This window comes from Prinia subflava, chromosome 4 (genome assembly GCF_021018805.1).
Source record: "Prinia subflava isolate CZ2003 ecotype Zambia chromosome 4, Cam_Psub_1.2, whole genome shotgun sequence".
Taxonomy (NCBI): Eukaryota; Metazoa; Chordata; class Aves; order Passeriformes; family Cisticolidae; genus Prinia; species Prinia subflava.
In genome coordinates, this window is record NC_086250.1 from 60,589,019 (window position 1) to 60,615,844 (window position 26,826).

General features: G+C 37.3%; 1 protein-coding gene across 3 annotated transcripts in view; it reads left to right on the forward strand.

Moving 5' to 3' along the window:
• Window positions 1-26,826, forward strand: part of ATXN7L1 (ataxin 7 like 1) — a 114,139-nt gene that overhangs the window by 23,011 nt on the left and 64,302 nt on the right. For 2 of the 3 annotated variants that reach the window (XM_063396887.1, XM_063396886.1), the window contains exon 3: window positions 15,716-15,820. The exons of the other annotated variant lie outside the window; for it this stretch is intronic. In XM_063396887.1, the coding sequence (XP_063252957.1) occupies window positions 15,716-15,820 (105 nt within the window). The remainder of the gene's footprint in view (window positions 1-15,715; window positions 15,821-26,826) is intronic. 3 annotated transcript variants of the gene reach the window in all.

Here is a 26,826-nt window from a genome sequence, read left to right on the forward strand (position 1 = left end):
CTTTCTTTTTCACAGTTCTTGCAGGCTTTTTTCATTCCAGAAACATGTTATAGTCAAAATAAAAATCCAGTTTTATAAACTCTTTAATGCTTGCAGTTGAGAGGAGTTTTAAACAGAGTCAAATGATCACATTTTACATACCAGATAAAGTACTGCACTTGAATGTGGAGACATAAAATAACAAATGTGGTATGAAACTAATTTAAGAGGCTTTGAAGGTGCTTTGTATTTTAACACTCTGTAGGAAGGTGTATTTGGGCCTTAAGAGTTCTCCTTAGGCAGAGGCTTTCTATGATCAGTGCTTGAAAAAAAAATGAACTGTTCAACCTTTCTGCTCTGATGACTACAGAATATCCTTTATCTTGGATGGTTGTTGGACAAAAATATGATCATCTTGGAAACAAGAGGGTATTTAATTGCAGAGTAGTTGGATAAATGATTTACAGAGGCTTCATTAACAGGTAGTTTACCTTAACAAGTTGTGTCTACCATTCAGATACACAATTCAACAAAACTCACGTCTGTCCAAGACGAGATTGTTGAAGAAGTGCACATTGCTAACTTGGAGGTTTTGTGAATGATACTCCAAAAATGCACTTTACAGATGTATGTGGTCATTCTTTGTGCTGTGCTGAGTAGGGTCGTAGTGCTAATTAGTGTTAGTTTTTTCTATACTCAGGTATTTAGACTCCTTAACAAAGAATTTGACTGACTCTTTTGATTAGAATAATGATTCTGTCTGGTGTTGCATTACCCTTCATTACCTTTCATTAAATCCATGCACCACAGTAGTCTCTCACCAACCTGCTGGCAAGATTCCTGAGGCTGTGCCTTCCACAGCTCTGGTGCTGCAATAGCACACACAGTGCAGTGCCTGAGATGTGTTGCATCGCTCAAAATATGTGTGTACCTCTTCACTGAAGCAGCTTCAGCTCATGCAGGCCAGCTCCAGAATTTGCTTCTGATCTGCAACTTGGAGAACACGCAAATAATTTTTGGTGGACAGATGTTCACTTGCATGGCTGCTGTACCATATTCAGTCTGCTTTCTGTTGGGATTTTTTTTTTCAGAAGCTGACCTTTGTTGAATTCAATCTTTTGGAAAAGTAGTAATACCAGTGGGGTTTTTTTCCAGATGAAATGCTGTGATAGGAATTAGCTGTCACTTATGCCATTGTAATTATCACATAAAGTTGCAAATGAGTTGTTAGCATTTATTTAAACGTGCATAATAATGGATATACTTCTTTTCTGGTGTGATGCTTTTCATTCGTAAATTTGGAAGTGTTTAATTATAAGTTACGAATGTACCTAATTCCTCTTGATGTACAGGGACAGACACTAAGAATTCAAGAAATTTGTCTGGAAGCTTTCCCCACAGGGGATGAAGGAATGCAGGGTTTGACTTCTCCTTTGTCCACTGTCCTGTCTGTTGGATTGTGCAGTAATTAGTAACAGCCCTTCAAGGACCTGTACTGTTAAAGTAAATGGGGGTAAGGTTTGTTCCTTGTGATAATGTGGAAGATACTTTTGTTAAATGGGATTGGTGAAAAAGTCTCCTAGGTGGTCTCTGTCAGTGCATCTTGATGACTTTTTATTGCTTTATGATGCTGGAGTGTACTTTAAATCCATGAGACAAGGCAGTGTATTTTTGCTCCTCTGTCTCCTTTTTCTTTTGTCAATTCAAGGCACTATCACTGCTGAAGCCAGATATGCACCAGAGAACTGAGTGTCTCTGAAAAAGCTGTGTCTTGAGCTTTATCTAGGAAACCTCTTGTTCCAATGACCCTACAATTAGATAAATTGTGGAGTACTAGGGAGCACAGCAGACTTGAAGAAAAGAAATGTGGATTCTAAACACATGAGGAATCAGTCTTTCATCAAAAATGGTTGGTTGATTTTTTATTTTTTTTTTAGTTGTTGAAGAGCTAGCACAACACTCTCAATACTGGATGAAATAAATATGCAACTGCTTCCCTATACCCCAATCTTCAGAAATAAATGAACAATTGCTTTGCTACACCCAAATTCTCAGAAAAGTATAGTGCTGGAAGGAAGATTTCTTCCAAGCAAAGCTGACAGACATCGGAGTGCAGCACAAGAGGTGTTAAGTGGCCTGCTGGTGTCAGCGAGCTGTTAGGGGATGAGGTTCGTGCGGGAAGCTGGGTGCTGGTGAAAGCATCGCTGTGGGACCAGGTCCTGTCAGCAAACGTAGCAGACTTTTGCACGTTCGTGCCAAAAACCTGAGACAGACACTGAGAAGAGCCATTTTCAGCAGCTTGCTTTAATCTTGGTGGTTTTCTTTGTGTATGTTCTTAGCAGCCCAGTAAAAATGTCTGAGCCTTTCATATCCTAATTTCAGTCAGGTGCCAACAGCAATGAAGTTGCAGTGTACCTGCTGCAAGGAGTGACGACTCGGGGCAGCACGGAGGAGACTCGCTGACTGCCTGGTCAAGGGATCTGAAACATTCTTACTGTTTTCATCAATGTAGCACATCTCAATTCAGCCTGCTGATACTTGATCACCTGAAGTGGTTCTTCATTAAAGAGAAAGACTTCTGAAGTCTTGGAAATGCTACTTTGTGGTATTTGAAGTACAAATGCTACTTTGTGGTACTTTTCCCCTTGAAGTACCAATCAAGTACTAGTAAGTCATTGCTGCTGCCAAGTAGTGGGAAGTGATCTACTGTTGGGAAGAACAGTGAGCTGGAAAGATCTTTGTAGTAGTCATGTATTTAAGATAAAATTAGGAAAAACTGTTATCTTTCCATATTTTCAGTAATTTATTTCACAAAAGCCGTCTTTTTCTCCTGTCCAGGAAACAAACAAAAAGCTCCAGAGACATCTGAAGCTTTCCCAAGTCTCTGAGAACACGAAAAAAAAATCGTTGCATTTTTTTGTTTGTTACATAGTATTACATATGTGCATATGACTTGTGCAGTATTCAGTGTAGCAGAAATTGAAAAACAACAATAATGTGATTGAGCTAATAAACAACTTCTTTCTTTCATTAAAAGGAAAGAGCCCCCATTAATAACTTTTATAGTATTAGCATATATGCCTTTGAGTGACAATATTAAACCAATGATTTGTCTCAGGAGTGGGTACTGTGTAACATAACAAGTTGATGACAGACACAAGTAATAAGTGTGTCTTCCATTGCTTTTCATTTCTTTCATTTGCTTCTTCGGTACTACTAGATGGGCAGGTTACTTTAGACTTACCCTGTAAATTTTTTGAAGGTCTTTAGGACTGAAATGTCTGTATATTTCAGAGAGAAAATACTTGGACTTTCTTCTGCTCATTGATTAAATCTCCTTAAGTTTCTTAAGGCCTTTTTTTGTTCAATATAGGAACAAAACCCTTATTTTTACTTTCATTTAGTGGCAGCAAATTTCATGAGCTTGTATTGCTAGAGGAGTTTACTCCTTTATAGGGTGATCACTTTAGGTGCAAAGCTCTATTTTGTTGCCTCTAATTGTGGTTGATTCTGCACCTTTGAGAAGTTAGTAGCACTCCTGGAGGAAGGAGGGGGGGGTGGAAGAAATGGAATGCCTCTGAATGCAGTGTGTATAAATTCTCTAATATGTTCATACTGAAGATTTGATGGACACTTAGGAGCCATACAGACTTGTATTGACCTGGGCCCTTTATGACCATGTTCTGTAAGGGTTGTGCCTGTTAGAGATAAGAACACTCCCTGAGGTGTGCAGCAGGCTCTGTCATGGACTTGGTTAAACCAAAACTGTGCTTTTACCTCCTGCAATAAAGATGAGACTACTGTACCAGCACAGAGTTCTGCAGTGCCTGACTTGTTTGTAGGCAACATGTTGAATCAGTAGAAGCATACTCCTATCCTGGGAAATGTTTGTGGTGTGGTGTGCATGAAAGTGTACTATATAAATCTGAGTGTAAGAGCTGATGATGGATGTATGCTTTTTCAGACAGTACAAGTATTTGACTGATTGCCCTTGCAAAGATAATTATTCCCTTGAGACCAGAATTCTTAGAATGAGAGCTGTTTTCTGGAGTTGTGTGATAGTGGAACTATAGGCTGCTCTTCAATTTGTAGGAATTTTTTACTGTTTTGTCTAAGTGGCCTTGGGGTAGATATTTTGTATGTTTGGACTTTGGTTAGAAAGTTTCTCATTCATCTGGCCACCTCCTGTTATTCATTAATATTTTTTCTCATGTATTTTTCCTTGGCATAAAGTCCTCTAACTGAAAAAACCCCACAGCTGAACACTTTAAGCAGCAGCTTGATCTGTATGCCAGCAAGGAAGAGAACTAAATCCATTTCATTTGGAACTGTGTGAAGGAAGAAGATGATGTTATTGAAAGTATGTCTGAAAGTAACTTTCTTTACAGAGCTGAGTTACATGAGAGGCAATGTTCCTGAAAAGAGGTGCTGTTGTAAGTGTAGGAGGCAATACAGAAAAAGTCCAGAGAATTGTTATAATTATTTGTGTCCTTTTAGACAGTACACTTAGACAATACATTTCCATTTAATATCCAGCTGTGGATTAAAATTGAGCAGACACTTTCTATCTTGGGTGAGAAGAGAGTTAAATTAAAAGATGCTCTTGGCTTTGGCTCTTGTTGTAGGGAAAAGTGAAGATCAGCGAAATACTTAGCATTCTGTAAACTTACATAGGTGAGATTAAAGATTTTATTTTTCTTGATGTTTAGTTGCTCATTTACTCATTGTTTTCCCTACTATAAGAATTGGTCATTTTCTGAGAGATATTTTTTTGATAATGCTATTTTATTTTTAATAATATTAAAGAAGTGACCTAGAAAGCTATGAAAATTTCATTTTCTAGGACGTTCTTTAATGTTTAATAACTTATATCCTTAATCAAAAAACCAGAATTTCTGTCAAGATTGTCACACACTGCTTCTAAAACACCCTGCAAGTTATCTTGTTCATTGCTTGTTCTATTGTCATAGTGAGGTCCCAGCCAAAATGAAGGGCCCCATTGTGGTCCCAGTGTATGGACAAATAGTAAGAGAATACTGAAAGGCTGCAATCTAAACAGGCAGGCCAGACAAAGAGCATATTATCCTGATTTTAGAGATGGGATACTGAGGCACAGAAAAATCTAATCAGGGTCATGCAAGAATGTTGTTTGGGAGCCAGGAATTAAGCCAGCTCTCTCCTTCAGTCCAGTTGTACTGCCTTAAACCAGAGTCACTCTTCTGCAGAAGATAATACAGCTTTGCAGGCGAGTGTGTGAATGCCAGTTGTGTCTTGCTGAGAGTTTATGAAGGAAACACCAGTTGGAGGATTAAAGTCTGTTTCATGGCAGTCTGCATAGAAGAAATTGGAATGAAGAGGTTTTTTTGGCCATGGGATTTTTCTCTGTAGGACTGTTTTACTGCATAGATAACTTTTTCTTAGTGTGCATTGACAAGAAAATGAAAGAGGAGAACCTGCTATCCTTGTAGTATTTCATTACTAGCACTCCAAATGTTGGGATTAGTACAAGTATTGCAAACTAATTGTATTTAAAACATTTCTGTCTTTTTGCTGCAAATTCAGTAATCCCTAATATGACTGTTAGTAGTCCCTAACGTGACATATTCGACATTCCTTAAAGGAAAAAAAAAAGTCAGTACATGTCAGAGAAGTTATTTTCCTTTCAAACTTTATTTTTTGGATTGCTACTATTTGTACACTGACTAGAAGATCATTGAAGCTATGAGGGAAGTGAGGAAAAATAAAGAAAACCCACTTTAGTACTCACTCTGACTCGCTCTAAAGATGATGTGTAGTACAGAGTTACTGTTGTGAAGTTTACAGATGGGTTAAATTATTTTGATTCTTTGTCAACCAACATTTGGTATCTCCAGATCTTCATCTTACTGCTTCTGCTAGACCAGTATGTTCACGATATTTCCATACCTGTTTAGTTTATTTGGCTGTGTATCAGAAGGCTTAATCATCTTTGTGCAGAAAAATCAAAAGCTGAAACACTGTGTGTTTCTATGCGTTATTGTAGTTAAGCTGCAGATGACATCTCTTCCTGTGTCAAGGTGTATTTTCCCAGCATAGTCAGAGTCCACCTGCTGCAGAAAGCATGGATGTGGTGCAACCCTCTGACTGTTGCTAAAGGTCAAATGTCTGATTCTGGAGAGCTATGCATCAATCTGAGCTGAAATTTAGTGCCATCATCCATCAAGGGTAGTTCTTGTGCTGGCAAGTCTCATTTGCAGTGAGACTTCTCTTGATACATATTTGAGAAAGAAGGAATTGTTCTGTTGCTATATGGTGGTTTGTGGAGACTGCCTAGTCAAGGTGCATGACGTTCACTTTGAATTATGAGAGAAATTAAGATGATTTCCAGCTGTTCCCCCCCTTATGTCTGCCTGTGGGATGTTGAGAAATCAGAATTCTAATGTAGAGATTGATGATTTTCCTGCACATTCCCTGTCCCTTGTATGCACACTTTGCCCCCAGTAATTTAATTTTTGCTGTCATTTGATAATACTATTGCTGTCCTGAAGATTTCCAGACATAAGCAAGATGAAATTTGTAGCTGGAGGTGATATCTTTAATTAGACTAAATTTATCTGGTTGGGAAAATAGAGATATTTGGTGGCACACATCTCCTTAAATCCCAAAAGCTAGATCTAAGTGTTAACCTGGTGTTTGAAGATACTGTTTACATTTATATTACTCTTCTAGCTTGCTTTTGAACACATTAAAAGCCTATTTCTTCTTTGTATTTTGCTCTCCTAGATTTTTGAGGCATATTTGGTAACTGATTGTGGAAAAGTTGTTTTTGTTGCAGAGTTTTTTGTTGCCGGTGGTTTTTGTGGAGTTTTTTGTTTGTTTTGGTTTGGTTCTCGTGTGGTTTTTTTGTTTATGTCTTTGGATCTTAATATGTTCTACTAGCTTCTGTTGTACAATGTAGCAGGATTTTCTTCTGGGTATTGACTTTGTAGAGTTTTATAATACAAGCTTCCTAAGCAGTTGCTCTAATTCCTGAAATATGTTGTTGTATGCAAAATAGAAGGCAATTCAAAATTCTGAGGAAGAAGCTCCTTTAGATAATTTCCCTGAAGTACAAACTAATAATTAAAGGAAAATGTAAGAACAATTAACAATTTTGTAGGTGTTAGTGGAGTTGTTACAATGCCTGGTGTTCTTGTGTTACAGTTACACTTACCTTACTGAAAACTAGATACTGTGTAATTGAGTGATGTCCATTTCAATTACAAGCATTGGTTTTGTTGTCTTTCACCCTGCTAAACTGTATTTTGTCTCGCTTTGCATCCTTGTTCTGCTCTCCAAATTTTTCCATGCAGACTTGCAAGAGAAGGGTCAGTGCAGAGTATTGCCAAGTTGATGAATGGCAATACAAGATTTGCTATAGCCGATCTTTTCCAGTGCCATCCCCTGTCACTCCAGCTCTGATCTGCAATCTCCAAATGCAAATATTTATTAATATTTATTAATATTTATTAATATTTATTAATATTTATTAATATATTTTAGGAACTTTCATTGTTGTATTTACCCTTAGTTTAAACTCTGATGGTAAAAAAAAGTAAAAAGAAAATGTTAACCAAATTTCTCATAGTCATCCAAACAGACCTCAGTTGCTTATAACCTCCTCTCTTAAATGTACATTTGTTTCTGAGTACCTGCACCCTTGATATCTGAAATGGGGAGGTTCTTTAACTGAAGAGCAGGTAAGAAAGTCACTGTGTTCAGAAACTGATAATGTAAAAGTTACCCTGTCTGGTTACTTTCTACAAAATAACTGAAAAGTTAAATGGCAAAATGGGAATCTGGTTTTAGATTAGTTCAGTAATAGAAAGCATTAGAAACATAAGGAATTATTTCAAAGGAGGTGATAAGCTTGCAGTGGTTGGACCCTAGCTAGAGGCAGGTACCCACCAAAGCCACTCTGTCACTGTCCTTTTCAGCTGGACAGGGGAGAGAAAATATAACCAAAGGCTCACGGGTTGAGATAAAGGCAGAGAGGTCACTCACCAATTAGTGTTGCAGTCAAAACAGACTTGACTTAGGAAAACTAGCTGAATTTATTACCAGTCAAAATCAGATCAGGATAGTGAGACGTAAAACAAATCCTAAAAACACCTTCGCCCCACTTCTCCCTACTTCCCAGGCTTAACTTTATTCCCAATTCTCTACCTCCTCTCCACCCAGCAACACAGCGAGACAAGGAATAGGGGTTATGGTTCATTACATGTTGCTTCTGCCACTGCTTCTTCCTCAAGGAGAGGAGTCCTTCCCCTGCTCCCCTGATCAGTGTAGGTCTCTCCCATTGGAGACAATCCTCCACAACCTTCTCCAGCTTGAGTCCTTCCTGCAGGCAGCAGTCCTTCAGTAACTGCCCCAGTGTGTGTCCCTTTCCACAGGGTGCAGTCCTTCAAGGACAGGATGCTCTCGTGGGGTCACAAGCCCAGCCAGCAAACCTGCTCTAGCATAGGCTCCTGTTTCCATGGGGCCACAGATCCTGCCAGGAGCCTGCTGCAGCACAGCCTTTCATGGAGTCACAGCCTCCTTCTGGGCATCCACCTGCTCCAGTGTGGGCTCCTCCATGGGCTGCATGGTAGATCTCTGCTCCTCCGTGGACCTCCATGGTGAAACATCCATGGTCTTCAACATGGACAGCAGAGGAATCTCAGCTTCAGTGCCTGGAGCTCCTCTTCCCCCTCCTTCACTGACCCTGATGTCTGCAGGGCTATTTCTCTCACATGTTCTCTACATCTCTAGTCTCTGTCCACAATTACTTGTGCACAGTAACTTTTTCATCTTCTTAAATAAGTTGTTACAGAGGTATTGATGTGCTGAGGGGCTCAGCCTGGACCCATGGCTGTCTGACTTGGAGCTGGCTGGCACTGGCTCTGTCAGACATGGGGGCAGCTTTTGGCAGCTTCTCAGAAAAGTCACCTCTGTAGCTCCCCCCACTACCAAAACCTTGCCACACAAGCACAATGCAGTGTTTCTGCATCTTTTTATATGTTACAAATTAACTAAATTAAATAATTGAATTAAATACAAATAATTAAATTATATATATACATATATTATAAATAATTGAATTAAATTAAATACAAATTAAATAAAATGTGTGCTATTTTTAATTGAGAGGCAAGTATTTTTACGAAGCTTCATTTGGAGCTAAGTGTCTTCCTTGAATATTGCACAGATAGCTGTGTGACAGATTTCATCATAATCTAGAGAGGCACCACTGCTCCACTGCAGTGTGTACTGATCTTGGTCCTGTTGGCCCTCCTGCTGTCCAGTTCTGGGCTCTGCATTTCATTCCCCTCATGCTGATGATGGTAGCATTCATGAGGTTCTGCAGAGGGGCAGCTTATGGACTCAAACTGTCAGAAAACCTTTTCCTGTTTTTCTTTGCTCCTGATTCAGAGTTGGCTTGAATTTGACTCCTTGTGTAATCAGTTAATTGATGGTACAAGCACATGGGAGGGGCAGGAATATGAAGCTGGGAGTCCAAAAAGATCATGCCAGTGCCAAACTTTGATTGGTTTAAATTCTGAGTTGTACAGAGTGAAATACAGGTTCCATAAGAAGATGAGCTATCTTCTTCCTACCCCAGGAGCTCAGGGGGCCTCTGCCTCCATACAAGGAGGTTTTAAAAAGTGGGTTTTTCAAGGAGGAAAAATTTTAGGTACTGTCTTATCCTCTAAGTGTCTTAAGACATGAAAAACAGATTTTTTTGGTGTCACAGGTATGGAGCATACTTTTTGGTGTGTGAGTTCTGTGTTTTCCAGTATTTTTGTGATATGTTAATCTGGTAGCCCAGGCAGCACCTTATACTGGAATGGCAAATAGCCTACATAAATTACATAAAAGCCTTCAGAATTATGAAAGAACAACACTGTCACATTTTCCCGTGCTTATTTCATTCTTCTCTTTATTGATATGTAGTGTCTTCTCCAAACTAGTAATGTCAATATTATTGCATAGTTTACTTTATAATCCCTTCCAAACAAAGGTTGTTACGAAAGATGTGCAGATACAATTAATCCACAATATTTGTTTAGACCATTGGTTCCCAATTATGAACTTTAGTTTTTTTCTTTTATTATGGATCTTTGGGAATGAAAGGCACTGTTTCCATCTTCAGTACCATTTCATAATGCCTAGATAAGGCAGTGGAGTACAAAGTCTTCCTGCGTCATTGGGGGTGGTATTTGTTGTTTACACTATAATTAATGAGCTATTCCCAGCGTTCTTTAGGATTGCCACTGTCCTCATGATTGCCCTAACCTGGGAGGCAGCATACCATTCAACCATGCTGGACTGGTTTAAACGTGCCGTGACCTTGACTCTTTACCACACTGACACTTAAGTCTATTTACTGCTTTTTCTCGGCCTTTTTTTTTTTCCATCACAGTCATGTTTCATTATTATTGCTGTTCCTGAGAAGGCCAGTATTTCTGTTTTCTTCTCATTGATTTTCTTTCTTACTTGACTTTTTAGCATGCAGAATCTTGAGTTCCTCATGTTAACACCTGAAAGGCATCAGTCAGGACTCACAACAGTTATGTTTTCTCCTGTGTTAGTTCTGTCATGAACTCATGTTCTAATTTTTTTGTTCCTCAACTTTATGATTACTTTAACCATGACCTGCATTTTTCCATCAGAAAAGAAATGATCTTGAGCGTTACTTTGTGGTTCTGACCCTGAAGTTAGCCACAATTTCAGCAGCATCTTGGAATAAATGATATCCAGCGATCTCTTTCAGCTTAAATCATTCTGTGATTAATTTGCAACTGCGACTGACATTTTCAGGAGTAAAATGCAATTTATACTGGTGAACTAATTACTGAAGTGACTTACTGGTTTTTGTGTAAGAAAGGAAAACTGCACTCGGGGGAGAATAAGCTCATGGTAAATGGAAAGTGTGACATTTATTTCTATGATAAGACCAACCTGTCTACGCAAGGGTGTTTAACTGCTGTCTGAATAATGCCCTGAAGATTGTCTTTTTATTGTTTTAGTTTCAAGTTTCAATTCACCATTCAAATTGCTTAGTTTTTTAAGTAATCTCAAATGTAGAAGTAATCTACTGCACTGAAAGATTTTGTACGCTACTCCAGTTCTTGAATGATGTACAGATTTGTTGCTTCTGTGGAACAAGAGGGAAATATTGGGCACAATTCTAGACTTAGAGTTTAAAAATGTGTAGCTTCAGGAGCTGGAGGAATCACATATTTAGTTTAGTCCATTGCTATTTTTGCCGTTGCTTTTTTTTCAGCTCTTTCTTTTTTAATTTTAACTAGTGTGCAGTATGTCTTGAATAGTCTTTCTCTTCCCCTCCTTGCTCCCCTTCTCTCTCAGCACGTAAACATCACTAATATTTTTCAAAGCAGGCTTTGTGGGTATATTTAGAGGAGCAAAAGATATATAAGTGAATGTTTAAAGTGTGTATAATTTATAGCAAAAGATTATCATTAGAACTTCATTTCCCACGCAATACTGTGAGGTCTTACTGTTTGACAACCTTAATTCTGCAGTGGAAGAATGTTTTAGATTATTTCTAGCTTGTGTTTTATTATACAGTGGGATGTAAATGATTATGAATTATATAATAATAGAGAAGGAATTTCATATAAGTCATGTGCCTTTGATTGTTACTAAAAATAATTCCTTTTTGCATGTTATTGGCGAAGATAAAAAGTCGTATCTGACACCTGCATTTTTGTGTTTGTGCCACAATTTGCAGAAGCAACATTTTTGATTTTTCTATGGTATTTCTGTTCTTAATGTACATTTCACCAAATTGATGTCTTAGAAAACTATGTCATGTGGCTACAACTCTCTTTTTATTTGCAAATGTTAGTAATATAAAACCTGCAGGCAGAAGTTGAATTCATTTTTTGAGTGCCATGGCAAAGTATACACAAAGTAATATTTTAAGATTTTAATCTGTGAAAGTACTTTTAAATAGTCAGTATTCACTGTCTCAAGTATCCACCTATACAGAATATCTTTCCCCTGGTCTGGGCTGCTTTTGCATCCTGTTAGTTCAGTAGCTCATTTTTTAGGCTTTTGTCACTGTACAGTATCCACGGGCACGGCTGTGTCAGTTGTGTTTCATTTTGAGGGGATGACAGTTCAGTACTGCAAGGAGTGAGGTATGTGTGCATGGCCCTTTTGGAAAGTGTGGGTACTGAAAAGTAAGTTACCACCTCTTATTGCCATCAAGAGTCTTCTCTGAGTCTGCTGGAAGTATCTTGCAGCCAAATGAAGTGATGTGATGGGGGCTATGGAGAGCTTTCACCTTGCAGAAGGGCTGGGCAGCCCTTTCTGTCTGACACTTGTGGCTGTCTGTAATGACACAGAGGGAACAAGCAGGTCACCATGCCAGTGTGTGGTGAGTCATGCACACTGTGGTCACTTTATTTTACTTTTAGGGGGTAGGCAGTTTTTGGTAGAAAATAAATACTCTTTGCACTCGCTTTTCTGTCCCTCCTTGTTCTCTTTGTACCTTGATAATTATTTCAGTACCATTTGATAGTCACTCACCTTATTCAATAATTATCACCTGTCTTTTTCAGTGGTCTTGCCTCTTTCAGTCTTTCGTGAGCTGAGAGACTGAGTCTCTCTCAGTCTTTCCTGAGCTGACTTTAGAGACATGTTTTCTTCCCCAAAAGTAATCTTCTCTGAAAAGCTTATCACCATTGCTTCTGACTAAGCAGGCAGGGAGATGTGATTATTGCCTTTAGAAGACAGTTTTTTGTTTGGAGAGGCCATTGTCTTTTTTTTGTTGCACACAGAAGGTCTAAATTGTCAAATGGCTGCAATCTGATCTAAGAATGATACCAATGTCTAAAATAATCTTTCAGTCTTGGTTACTTTGAGTAGGACATGGTAGCATTGAACTGTTCTTATTAAAAACAGAAAAACCTGTATGAAAAGATATATAGCTGTTTATCTTTTTACTTTCTTTTAAATTTCAAATCTTCCTTGCTTTATTCATTGTAAATTCTCTGATCTGAATTGCATTTGTAGTATTATTAAATCTAATAAAGTGTATCCCCTGTTGGATTTTCTAATGAGACAATATTAATATGTTGTGCAATTTCAATTGAAAAGTAATTTATATGATTACAAATCATGAATTTAATAATGAAAACAGATTTGTGCCAATCTGGTTAACATGAATAAACTAAGAGAGGTAGTTGAACCTGCTTGGACTTAAAGAATTTTCTTTCTTAAAAACTCCTGCATAATTAGAGTTTTAAGGAATCTTGTAAGCCTGAATTATGGTGTTTGAGTTTTTTGTCTATTCTGATTCAATAATAACAGTATATTTGTGTGCTGTGATTCTTATTTTCAACCTGCAGTCCTTGAGATCCTTGGATTGTTTTAAGTGGACTTTTGAGAGGGGGCTGATAACTTCATACAGAAGACTCATATTTACAGTGGACACTTGCACCTCCACTGGCCTATTTCTAGGCACCTGCAAAATTAAAAAACTTCCAAAATGCTGCTTCAGGATGTCACTTACTCTGCATCTGTGCATCCTTTTGATGCTGTGTATCTCACAGCAGCATTTTGGTGTGTTCTCCTACATGTCTGTGCAGTTCCTTTGTATATTAACCCGTCTGGAGTATGAAGAAGGAACCCCTCAAATGGTGCTATTTACCTGTTAGATACAGTGGTGTTTGCCAGGGTAGTGGAGCAAGCTCACAGGACTTTTCCTTCACTGCTGTGTCTCCATGGCAGTGCCTGATGAAAAGGTTGATGGTTTTGTGATATTTGAACTAACCTGGTTCCTTTTCCCACCTGTGTCCTTGGATGGTTTTCACCAGTAATAATACCTTATGTTTTTTATAAGTTACTCCCTGTAGCCAGAAATCATAAAAACTGAGACTCAGACCCAGCCAAGCTTAAGCCACCTCAGAGCTGGACATGTTTTAAAGGTTAGGATACAGACCTGTGAAGGTTAAATGAACTTAAGGAATTTGAACTGGAAAACAGTTGTAACTTTTCTGTTTGTGAGGGGCAAAGTCTCTATGTTTTCAAAAGAAGATTGTCATTGTACCTTTCAAACAACAGAAAAAATATTGAGATGTTTTAACCATTTAAAAAATACATCATTACTGTAATTAAATGGATGTTTTTGAGCTGAGACTTGGACTTTTCAAATCATACCCAAAAGAAATACTCCTTTCTGTGGAACTTACAGTGCTGTTACTGGAAATCTGTAGGTTCTGATCAAAACTATCCAGCTAAGAATTGCCAGTGTAAAATTATTTTTAAGGTCACTGAATTATCATATTAAAACAATAAATGGAATAAAAAGGCCTGTTTTTGTGCCTGCTTAGGTTTTTGTTTATTTGTTTTACCTGTAAGGAAGTTTTGGTTGAACCTAACTTTGCACTTCTGGCTTCACCAGTGCTAACACTAATTACACCAAAGGAGTTTATACCTCACCACTGGCATTCTTTTAAATTGAGGCTGAATGTGTTGATTGCATTCATCTGGCTGTACTGCATTTGAAAGCATGGTTAGTGCAAGACCAGCAGTGCAAAGATGTCGTGTCTGGTTAACCTTTCAACTGGATATCATAGCCAGGTACAAGCAGTAACAGAAGGAAAGAGTTTTGGTTTTCAGTGGATAAATGCATATCATATCATACTGTGGAACACCTGCAGGTTGGTGGGGCTGGTTTGTACCACAACATACAACGTTTTTATTTTTCTTAATTTGCGAGGCAGTGTGATTTGTGGGCCACTACTTGGCATGGGGTTACTAATGCAGCAACACATTCATTAGCACACTGGGTATGGTGACACGATCCCACTGAAATGCATAAAAGTGACTGGAGTTTCTGTCCTCCAAGCTGAGCTGTGCTGGATGAGTATGTGTGCTTGTTCTTAAGGTATAGCAATGAAGAGTAGAGCAGGTTACCTCACTTGTAATGTTAGAGTTCTGAGGCCTTCAGTTAGTAATTTAAGCCCATTTTTCTCTATTTGTAATGGCTTAAGAATGCAGGTATTGCATTATGTGTTTCAGCTGAGAGGGACAAGTGCCTGTCATCATCTGACTGTACCTGTCTTTGGATTTCATTAAATTCCTCGTACCATTACCAAGAAATACCTCGTTAACCAACTTTGTCTCTTCCCATGGTATTTGTTGGGGGCAAACCACAGGGCAGCAGAACTCGGGAAGGACATTTGCACAGAATCAGAAATTTCAGATGGCATGGCATTCCTGGCTGTATTTTAAGCTGTAGGATCCTTGACCTTGGTTACTACAACTAGCTTTTAAGCAGAAGCCTTTCTCAAGCAACTTATAGTTGAGCTTAGAATATTGTAACATAAAGTATAACCTATGCAAAATGATTTCTATAAGGATCTTTAGGCAGAGATTAAAAAAAAAATTCCTTTGTTGTTTCCACATTTGACCAGTACAGAAATGCTCATTCCACTTGTTGGCAGTGAGTGTTAAGAAAAGGTGTTGCAGTCTGTGTTCTGACTCAGACCAAGGGATGAGACTGCAGCATTAGTACAGGACCTTGAAACCCAAAAGAGGGAAAAACTCTTGAACATAGTAAGAAGCTCTGATGGAGCAATGTATATATTTACTTTGTATAAATTAATATAACAATAATGGCCCTAAAGTATTTTCAATTTTTTTTCTTAATATATATTTAAAGCATAACTTCTAATTCTTGTATATATTTTTAACTTTCCCACAGATATGCACTTATTTGGCCATTATCCAGCTCATGATGATTTCTATCTTGTAGTGTGCAATATCTGCAATCAGGTAGTCAAGCCACAGGTTTTCCAGTCACACTGCGGTAAGTGAATGTTTTCTTTCCTGAATTACAGTGCCAAACTGGCGTATGGCTCTCGTAAGAATCATTGCTTACAATCATAACAGAGGCATTGCAAATAGACTTTTCTGGTTATCTTGTGTTCTTTTCACAGAAAATACCAGCAATGCCTTCAAATAAGCATTTTTGTAGAGGAAGTTAAATTAGTTGTTCTGGAAGCTGAGCTTTTCAAGTTGAACTCATTACACTAAATTAACCTGTAAAAACAAATAAATTCTGTTAGTTAGAGACTAGCTAGGCTAAAACTATTATGACCTAATATTGGATTGTCTTTTATCAAAGCTGCAAAGTGAGATCTGTGATACTGATCTACATTAACTAGAAGTTGGATGTTATGGATTGTTTGCTGATGGGATTCATGTGCAACTATATATAGGGTATATTTTTATATTTATCATAAGGTTTAATTTTTTACAAAATTGGCATTTTGAAACACATTCCTTAAATTAATGTTTTTCAAGAGAATCTTGAGAAGCGTATTCATATATTAATTTCTCAGTATGACAACAACAAGATGATGATTTTTATCTTGACTATTTGAAAGCAGAATTAATCCAGTAAGAAATTTTTGGTATTGATTAACAAACTACTTTCAATTATTTCTGAGAAACTTCATCCCAAGGTCTGGTTTATTTACTACTTATCTAGTGGTTTATTTGTTATTTGTCCAGTGATTTTTTTCTGTGGTGATTGTTTTGTTGTATTATTAATTTTTTTTAAGGCGTGCAAAGAGTGATTGGAATAGCTGGCTGTTTATGAGGTTTAATAAAATTTAGTTTAATCAAAATAATTTGAAGGTGGTTGCATAATAGTGAAGGGTAGTTACTACTGAGGATGGAATCAATTAAATACATTTAGAAAAAGAATAGCCCAGCAAGATTTTACTTGTCTAAGTACAAGTAAACTTCACAAATCCTGTACCTCTTCTCGTCTTTTTGTCAACACAGCAACTCAGTAATGGAAAAATGTAAGTGAGATGGACAGAAGAATAGTTTATTTACTTTTAAAGACATATTACCAAAATACTGGGTTGTGTTTGTATGGACAAATGTGTCCATACAAATTGTGTTTGTATGTTTAGACAGCCAAAAATAACCAGGAGCAACTGCATTCATGTTGGGAGGCAGTTCTAAGATTTGCCACCAGCTTTGATCGAGATTGAAATAATTGTGAAAAAATGGTTAAAGTGAAATTCAATTTTCTATCCAGTGAATGAGAAAAGGTCTAGAAGTATTTTCTAGGGTGAAAAGAGCTTATTAATTTAATGGTGGTGGCAGGTGCTGATTTTAGTGTGTTAACAAGCCATCCTGCTATTTTTTTTTCAAAATCTGTTTCTTGCCCTTAGTCTTATATGGCTCCTTTCTGTCCTTCAGTTATCTGATGATTCTTTCAGTGAGTAACAGAAAAGCTTCTCTGCATGTGGTTGTAGGTACATCAACACTGAACTCATGCATGGATAAAATGTGCTGCAGGGCAGAGGAACCTGTGCCCTGCCTTGCTGTAGCCTTCCATGGCTGTGCTCTTTGCTGGGCATTAACCTGGTCTGGCAAGCAGTGGGAAAGTTGGTCCTGTTTTCAGGGAGTGGACACACAGGATGATGTCACTGGAGATGAGAGTAAATTCCTCTGTGTCAGAAAGGACTTTTGAGCTCTTTGTAAGTAATGCATTGCCATCAGTGTTAGTGTAATGCGTGTAAGCTACAAATATCCCATGAATTACTGTCTTTCTCTTTTCTCCATTACTCTGTTATTTTTACTATTCCCTTTACTTCGTCTCATTATAGCAATCCTTTTACACTGGGTGATTGAATGTTAAGTTCTGAATTGCTTGATTTAAGATCCTAAGCTCAGTAAAGACTTGGGAAAAAACTGGGCTGTGTTTAAAAAAACTCAGAGAATACTGAAAATAATTGACCAAAGGTTTGGAAATTGTACTTAATCTAGTCAGACTTGTTTGAGGAAAGATATACTGGAATATCGCTGAAAGGCCTGTGAAAGGGCTTTAAATATAAAAATAAATTATTTTGTTTTAAAGAAGAAACAGTAAAGGCAATGTACTAAAATCATATAAAAGAAGCTGTAGACAATAGAAGGTTTTTTCAAAGTCTCTAGAATTGTTGTGAAATAATTAATAACTTATTTTCAAAAAATTAATCTGTTAAAAGTTCTCCATATTGTATATGTGAAATGCATCTACTAATTTATCATTGTTTTCATTAGAAATGAGTAAGATTTAAAGAAGAGCTATGCAGAGATGTTAGTAATTGATCTGTAGTTGCATTGTCTGGCTAGAAAATGATAGAAATATCCCATTAGAAAATACATCAACCATGAACTGCTTGTGGTTGAAAAATTTTTTGCTGGATGTGTTATGGTTCCAGTAGTCCATTGAGAAAGGTCTGGACAAGGCTTCATTTGAGACATTGATTCTAGCTGCACAGAGCTCCTCTGTGAAGCAGGAATATTTAATTTTCTGTTCTATTTAGTTTTATCACCTTCAGACACATTTATTTTGGTGGATCAGACTTTCTTTAATTAGTGGATGCAGAAAAATGCTTGTAAATTCAGGGGTGCCAGGCATGTCTATCAGTAGACTTTGAGGTGTTTTAGACTATCATATTTACTACAAAATACATTATTATACAGGTATTGAATTGCAGCTTCAAAGTTGTAACATGGAGAATGGAATGAGAAAGCATTAGAAGGCACTACTGGGTTTTTGGCTCTTGTAGTTTGTATCATGGGGAGTCTTTATTGCTACTGACAAGGGCTTGTGGAGATCTGTCCCAGAATCTCCCACAAAGTGTGGTTTGTTGCTAATATCCCGGGTAAAATCTAATCCATATCCTCTCAGTAAGAAATGAGGTCCATGCCAGGCACATGCTTTATGTTTCTAGGTTCCCTGCATTGTGGCTTGAAGGTCTTGGCTTCAGAGCAGCCCTGGAATGCTTTAGTTTAGCAAAGGTTTTTGTAATATGTCTCTTGAGTCCTTGCTGGCATCTGCCTTTCTCCAGAGTGTAAGGAGACCCACTGTTTCATTTGCCTCTGATTTCAGACATGTGGCAGCCAGCCTTGTTGATGGGAAGTTGAGAAGATTATAGAGGCAGATGTTGTTTAACTTTTAAGGGCTTGATTCCTGGAATATCAAGCAGAAAAAAAGAAATATCTGGTTGTGGTTCAAGCTATTTTTAATGGCAGGGAGTGCATCATGGAACCTTAAGCAGTAGAAATCAGGAAGGTAAAATAAGAGAGCTGGCTAAGTAGAGGACTGACTTGCTGGGCTTGAGAGTATATGAAGTGAACACAACATAAAGCTTTGTGTTGTAAGGTAACAGATTTGTTCTAGCTCATAAGTCAGAGGAATACTGAGCTGTTTTAAGAGCACTTTCACATCCTTGCATCTGCAGGATAAACATATCCATTTCTAAGTGTTAAACCATTCAGTTATATATGATTGAAGCCCACCTGGAAGAGACTTGCTGTTATAGGCTGCTGGATAAACCATGTAAATCAAATAATTTCTTGAGGTTGTTGTTATTGTTGTGCACTTAGAAAATAGTATATCATAATGTCATGAACAGTAGGGTTGAAATAGTGATCTTTGCTTCTGTAGCCATGTCTTTTGAGGAACTTCTTGTAGTGGTAGAGTAGCTTGGATTTACTTTTTTTTAAAATGTGTGAACATGTAGTTGTATTTATTCCTCCACAAAGTAGTTTAAAATAAGAAGTCAGTCTGGATATTCTGCTTGTATAGTTGACATGTGAGGAATTGTAGTTTTGATTATCACAAAATTTTAATTTGTTCTCAAATACCAACCTCAATGAAGTTCACTTCTTGGAACATCAAAATACTGTACCATAGTACAATACTGAAGTGTGATAACGTTCTTGCTGTTTGTTTAGGGTTTTTTGTCCATCTGTTTTCTAGGATTTTTAGGGTGGCAGTTTATGCTTAACTCTGTCCCTTTGACTTCTGTTAACTCCAGCTCTGCGTTAAATACTGGGGAAGATGGCACCCTGTACCTTTTCCCAGGACACATTTCCAATTTTCTTTGGTGCCAGAAAGATTGAAGCTTCATGTTCTTATACTGCATTGTCCTTTACTAGACTAAAGAGTGTCTGGTTATTTTTAAAAATGTTTTGTACATTAACAGTCTTGTTAGTTTGGTCTTTCCCAGTTAAAAGGAAAGCCTCTCATAAAAGGTGGCTCTGGCACAGTGAGGATCAAGCAGTGTGCATTTAGAGAGCTTGTCAAGACATCTTGACTTCTACTTCTATTGTGAGGAAACTAATTAATGATGGGAAAGTATTAAAAAAAAAAAAAGTTGGGGGGGTGTGGGGGGAAGAGGCAAATTAGCCAAGCTAAATAATACAGCCTGGTTAAACAACAGCAGCAGTATAACCATCACAGAAAACTTCCACACATGCTCTGGAACAGTTTCCAAAGCTGTGGATGGTGTCTTAATGAATTGTATGTTTAAGATCCCCATTTGATGAAGTTGTAGCATACAGAGGAAACTAATTTTACTTCATCAGGGAGAAATGACCACAAAACCTTTATTTTTTGCTAATTTCTTTACTGGAGGCTCATTGATATCTATCATGCCTGCCTATAGGATTCTTTTAAAAGGCTTCAAACTAAGAAGTACAAATTCTTATTCCTTGAAAAAAAGAAAAAACCTACACTTTGTTTTCATTACTTCTGAGTTATGAATCATTGGGTTGGTATCTTCAAGTCCTTATGAAAGTTGCAAAAGGATATTTCCTTTTTATCCTTGTTTGGCTATGTAAGTGTCATTTAAAAGAAAAGTATACAAAAAGTAATGGAACACTGAAGAATATAAATAAATAATTTTGCTTTCCATATCATAATTATTTTCCTGAGAGAAGTTATATATTTTGAATTACTCAGACTAGCTATTTTACATTGTGCTAGTAGTGTGTTACAATTTAATGAACCATTATTAAAGACAAGAAGGCTGAACTTAAAGTTTGAATAAGAATAATTGGCTTTTTTAACACTGGCTTGAGCATTACTAGTTGGCACCTTTCCTGCACAGGGATTTTGATCCAGGTGTCAGTGTCACACTTGACAGATTATTCTGGTTTTATATTTTCAATTATTTGGTACCTTGTTTTTTATTAAATACAACTGTTTGGGGGTTTGGAATTGTTAATATTTTATCCCCTGCATGTGACCTTTTATCAGGGGCACTTTTGTGCCCTTAAAGGGCAATGACATTTTGAGTGATTCTCCTGTTACTGTGATTTTCTTTATTCATAGCCTTGTCATGATGTCATGATTCATAGCCTTGTTCTATGATGTCATTATTGATTAAATAACTTTCTACTTGTCACGTGTTTAGGTTTCACTGCATAAAGGAATTAAAATAACAAAAATTGGTCTTGTCCCTATGACTTTTTCTTTTCAAAATGGAAACAGTAGAAGCTAGACTGACAGGATTCAAGTTTTTCTTTTGGTAGAGACAGAAGGAAGATGGATTTGAATGTTTTATGTACCTTATATATTTTATTTTAATTTATGGGACTGCCTAGGTTACACAGATTTTTGTCCAACACGCTAATTTCCATTGCTCTAAATCAGAAACCCCTTGTTTCCAAAAAAAGTTTTGAAAGCTTTGCAGTCTTTCTATCAGAAATCTTGCTCTCAAGACAAAAGTACAGCCTGTAGCATCAACCTCTGTCTTCTATCAGTGATAAAAATCTCAGCTCTAGTTCCTGCAATGGTACATGTGGGTCTGTCCTGTCCACGTCCTTGTAAGATTTCCAAGTCCAGCATAATGGCAGACACTGAAAATGGGATTAAAAACCATATTTTGCACCACTCCTGGGGTAGTTAAATACACACCTGCATTGACATCCAGGTCAAGTGGGTATTACCCTTCAAGAGGCAAAACTAAACCAGCATTCCTTTGAATTTATCTTTCTCCTTACGTATTCCTGGAGTGACATATTTTTAGACTGTCAGCAATTCTTCAGGCCCTGAATAGGTACAAAAATGCAAATTTCTGGCTTTGTTTATTCTGTTACGAAATCTTACTTTGTTTATGTGCTAACTGCTGATAAGAGTCTGGCCAGAAAAGCACTTGGCTGCATAAAAGGCAATCAACTAACATTTCAATACTTGATTCAAATGATAAAATAAAGAAAAATCCCTCGTAGCTGCTTGTATGTGAGTGTCACTCACCTCTGTATTGGCTACTGTGCTCATTCAGGACTGCAAACAGTCCTGGGCTTTTATTATATTTTCACGGAAAGATATATTGATAAGACCATTTTCATTCAAGAAAAATGACAGCAAAATCCTATCTTCTCTGTACTGACTTGTCCAGGAAGCAAGAGAATTTGGATTTAGTAACCTTACCACGTAGGAGCTATTCTCTCACCTTCCACCTCCTAAGAGAGGAAAACACGCCCACCATAACCCAGGCTAAAGCAAGACAACACACGCATTTTGCAGCAGAGATTATCAGACAAAGTGAACCTGAATGTAGAGAGTAACACCCAGATCAAAGGGAAGGACTGTGATGGGACTGAAAAATGTGCATCTGATGTTCAGAACAACAGCAACATGATGTGTCTTCACCTGGCAGGTTGCTGAGACCTGCTCAAGGCTTGGAGGAGTTTGTTGTCCTTCCTTTACTTAGTCTGGCACGTGAATTAAACACAGAGCTGTGTTCAGACCTGCTGACCTGTTTCTTTAGAAGTAAGTAGCATAATATTGGATAGGGTTGGGCTTTTTTGGTGTTTTCTATCATCTGTTGCTTAAATAGTTTTCTTTCTTGTTACTAATTCATCATCAGTGACAGAGCCTAAAACAGGGAAGTTCAGATATAGAAATAGATACGCTACATGAAGAGTTACAAGGTCAATGAGTAGTGTAAGTAGGAAGCCAACAACTTCCCACAGATAACTTGGTCTTAGGTTGATGTGTCAATAATTGAGAATTTCTTCATTGAAGACTCTTTGAATGAGAAAGCAGAACACTTTAGGGCATTGAATCTCAAAGGAATGTGCATTGGAGAGTAGTAAGTATTTGACAGGAGAAAACATTCAGCAGTGAACAGGATGCCACACTTGTATGGAATTGCTATTCAGCATACTAACCTACACACCCTCCCCATGTTTCTGGTCCTGTGCATGAAATTGAAGTCTGGAAAAGAAACATCAATTAATTGTCGTTCCCCTTGACGTTTTCTGTTAAGTTCTTTACAGTGCCTTGACTGCTGGAATTGTACAATGCTGATCTTAAATCCACATAGGAAGGAGATTGAAAGAATAATAATGACACTGGGCTTTTCAGTGCACTGGAAGTCTTATTATTCTAGGTTGCACATAATCCCTACCATTATAAATTAACTCATCTCTCTCACATTGTGTATTCATTGATATTATTTGATTAGTGAGTCCTTTTGTGTTTTTTACTGTGGATAAGTTGTGGTAAATGATGCAGTACATACTTGAACTGGGTCTTGTTGTCATGGCAGTGATGGGCAATATGTATCACATGGAATTTCTTTCAGTCAAGATTTTAATAGAGTTGTAGTTTTAAATAGTAACCAATAAGGATTTCTTTTAAGGAGTGTCCATTAATAGAACTCAGCTGTTGAAGGTTGACTGTAGCATTAGGCTTAAGTTTAATCTCCTACATACTATAATTTACAGGACAGTGTTTAGTGCATTAGCCTTTTGGCTGCTTCATTGGTGGAGGGATGGGAATTGTGATAGTGGGAGAGAGGAGAGAACTGTAGTGAAAATTTTGTCATAATCTGTAAAAATAATTTGGGCATCATCTGACAAAATTAAAATTTGGGGTATTCGGCTTGAAGTCTTCCATAGCATGTCTTACTGAGTAAGGTGAATGCTTTCCATCTTAGAGAAGGAAAGTTTTTAAAAATAATTTTAAGACGACTTTATGGTCGTATTCCTGGAAAAAGTCCAAAACAGAATGAAGAGTTTTTTGAAGTCACTGTTTGAAAGTGTTTTGGTGAGTTAAAGATGAGCAAGATCAATTTCCTTCTTCTGTTAAATTGTGGTGTACTCTAAATAGAGAAAATTTCAAGTGGAACCTGAATTTGCCAAATACCAAAACAAGAAATCATTACTTCTTCACTGCATTCAGAAGTACAGAAGTGTTAAGAGCAAGTCTTGTCTCTCTGTTATCTCTTTGTACTTCCTGCATGTGATTAGACAAAGAAGATGTGATGGAGTTTTTTTGTGTGGGGTGTAGGATTTTATGGTAATAGTGTTTCAATTTACATGTGTTACAGAAGGTAATTAACATTTGAATTAGATATCAAATATTGTGAATTCCATTTCAAGTCTGTAGAAGTCATGTCTGCATATAGCCCACCCCACTGACCATGACTTTTAGTAGTTGTCTGAATATTTTAGGTTTATTTAATTTTCTGAATGCAGCAATTTCTACTGTTATCAATTAGCATTTTCTTGCAAAGCATATCACGAGTCTAGTAATTTCTTACTGTCCATCCTTGTATTAAACTTTTTTTGGAAGTTGGCTCATAAAGTTGATTCCTGTCTATTAGTTATTGAGCTTTTCTTTACATAAACTGTAGCATGTTTTTGGGGTAGTGTCTTGTCTGGCAGCTGAACATCTCCTGTGCTGTGAGTTGTGGTTGCTGAGCCTACAAAGCGAGGTAGCAGACAGGGCTGGAGTTGCAGCTTGTCCTGGGCATTGCAGGGCTGCCTTCAGAGCTGGAGAGCTGGGCCTGGTGGCCCCGGAATGCAGCTGTGGCCCTCACAGCTGCCTTGCCATGCACACTGCTGAGTGGGCAGGAGGCTGGAGTGGCAGTTCAGTGTGTTCTGCTTCTTCCCAGCAATGTTTGTGTTGCCTCTCTAACATCTACAGGCCACTGCGGGGGTAGTGAGGAATACAAAATTCCATTGGCACGCAGGCAGGTGACTGGGCAGTCTTATGTCTTTGTTCATAGATCTGCAATGGAGAACAATCAAATTAAATATCAGGCTGTATTTCAAGAGCTTTATTTTTTTTTCAAGCTGGAAATAGTTATATTAAATGCCTTTCATGAAGAAATAATTTTTTGATTTGGTGTTTTCTAAAAAACCCTTATTTTTGGTAGAGGGAAATCTCAGCTGTGATTAACTCCATAATACAGGGCTTGCAAATTACTTTTCCCACAGTTTTCAGTAGTAACATTTATGCTAGATTTTGTATACCTGTTTAATTTTTTTAAATATTTCTTCTTGTTTATTTTAATATTATTTTTTCATCTAGTATGCAAACATATTTGTCACATCCCCATGTTTAAAATCTATTGAGTTCTGCTTGTCTCATTGTAATAATAGTACACAACCTCTTAGTACCTGACTAGTGCCAAATCTATTCAAAACATTTTTTTGGGGGGCATACAATACTGTACTTAAAGTTCTCATCATTTCAAATATGTCTGAAGATCCTCGTGTTTCCCATTTCATACCCCTGTAGTGATTCATATAATTATCTTAATGGCTTATTATTATTATCTTTAATAGGTGATATTAATGTAATAATTGTCACATTAAAATGTAAAATATTGAATTAGGCCTTATTCTATTATTACAGGTAGGTTAGACACACTGTAGGCTTCTGTTTTCAAAATAATTTTTTTGCATTCATTTAGCGAGAGTAAAAAATTATATTCCTCATGATAGAGTGAAAGAAATATTAAAATGTTACACAAATGATGATGGACTCCTGGTTCCTCACACTTTAATGTGTGAGTATTTTCATTATGATTAATTTTCAAATACTTGATTTAGCTCTCTGCACCAAAACCTACCTATTGTTAAGATGCCTAAATAAAATTTAGAGGACTTGCCTCGTTAACTATTTATGTTTGTGAGATCAGCGATGCTGTTAACTAGGAACATTTTCTTTGACTAGTGTTCTGGGAAATAACACATTTTTCCACTTGCTTTTTTGGGCAGACTTCTTGTTTCTGTGAAATACTCTTTTATCATGCCTAGCATCTGCTCTGCAACTAGTGAAGTATAACTAATAGCATACTTACATAAAATATCAAGCATTGCATGTGAGAAATGAGTTTAAGGCAAGCATTATCATCATTTGATACACGTGCTTTCAGTTTATTCCCTCTGTCTTATAAGATATTCTTCTTGTGAGTATGTAATCAGTGTTGTGCTTTACTAATTGGGTAACTAGAGAATTTTGATTTTTTTTTTTTTAATTAAACATAGCTTCATATTTTAGGTTTGAGATTGGTAATTGAAAATCTATTTCACTTTTTAATTCACTTGGTTAGGATTGGCAGGGAGGAGTCTCTTTTCAGTGCCACTTCTACCTAAAAATACTGAAGCTGGAATACATCTGTGCAAGCTGAAACTTGGACCAGTAATTGGCCAACAATGCTGTAAAAGTCTACATTGATAATGGATGTTTCAGACTGATTTAGTTTGTATGTGATGGTGACAGGGTTGCAGGAACTGTGAAGACCTGTGCATCCTTGCGTGTTCTTTAAGCTTTCTCAGTGGAAGTATCTTGTGGAAGTATTGTGCTTGTCCTAATGTGTCTGAAAACAAGTGTTTCTCTTTCTGTGGTTCTAGATGGATGAAGACTGTAAAATGTGAGTGGAAGTAGTGCTTTTGAATCTGGCTAGACAACAAAGGATTCGTTTGGAGTTTAAATAAATCTTTGTGTCACCATCTAATACCAGATGTATGTAATAGCAAGAATGCTGAAATGAGCAGTAAAAGTTTAAGCATTTTTGTATGGCCAGGAAAGGCATAGTCAAGACCAGTTGACACAGTGGGGTTTTTGAAGTGAATGGAAACTTGAGAGCTATGTGGTCCCTTGGAAAGGATTCTTAAAACTTAGCTGTACACTGGAAGTATCTCGCTTTTTGATTTCTTTTTGAACCAGTAACAAATGATCATTTCCTGTCCACGTTCATAGTAAATGTACACCATAAC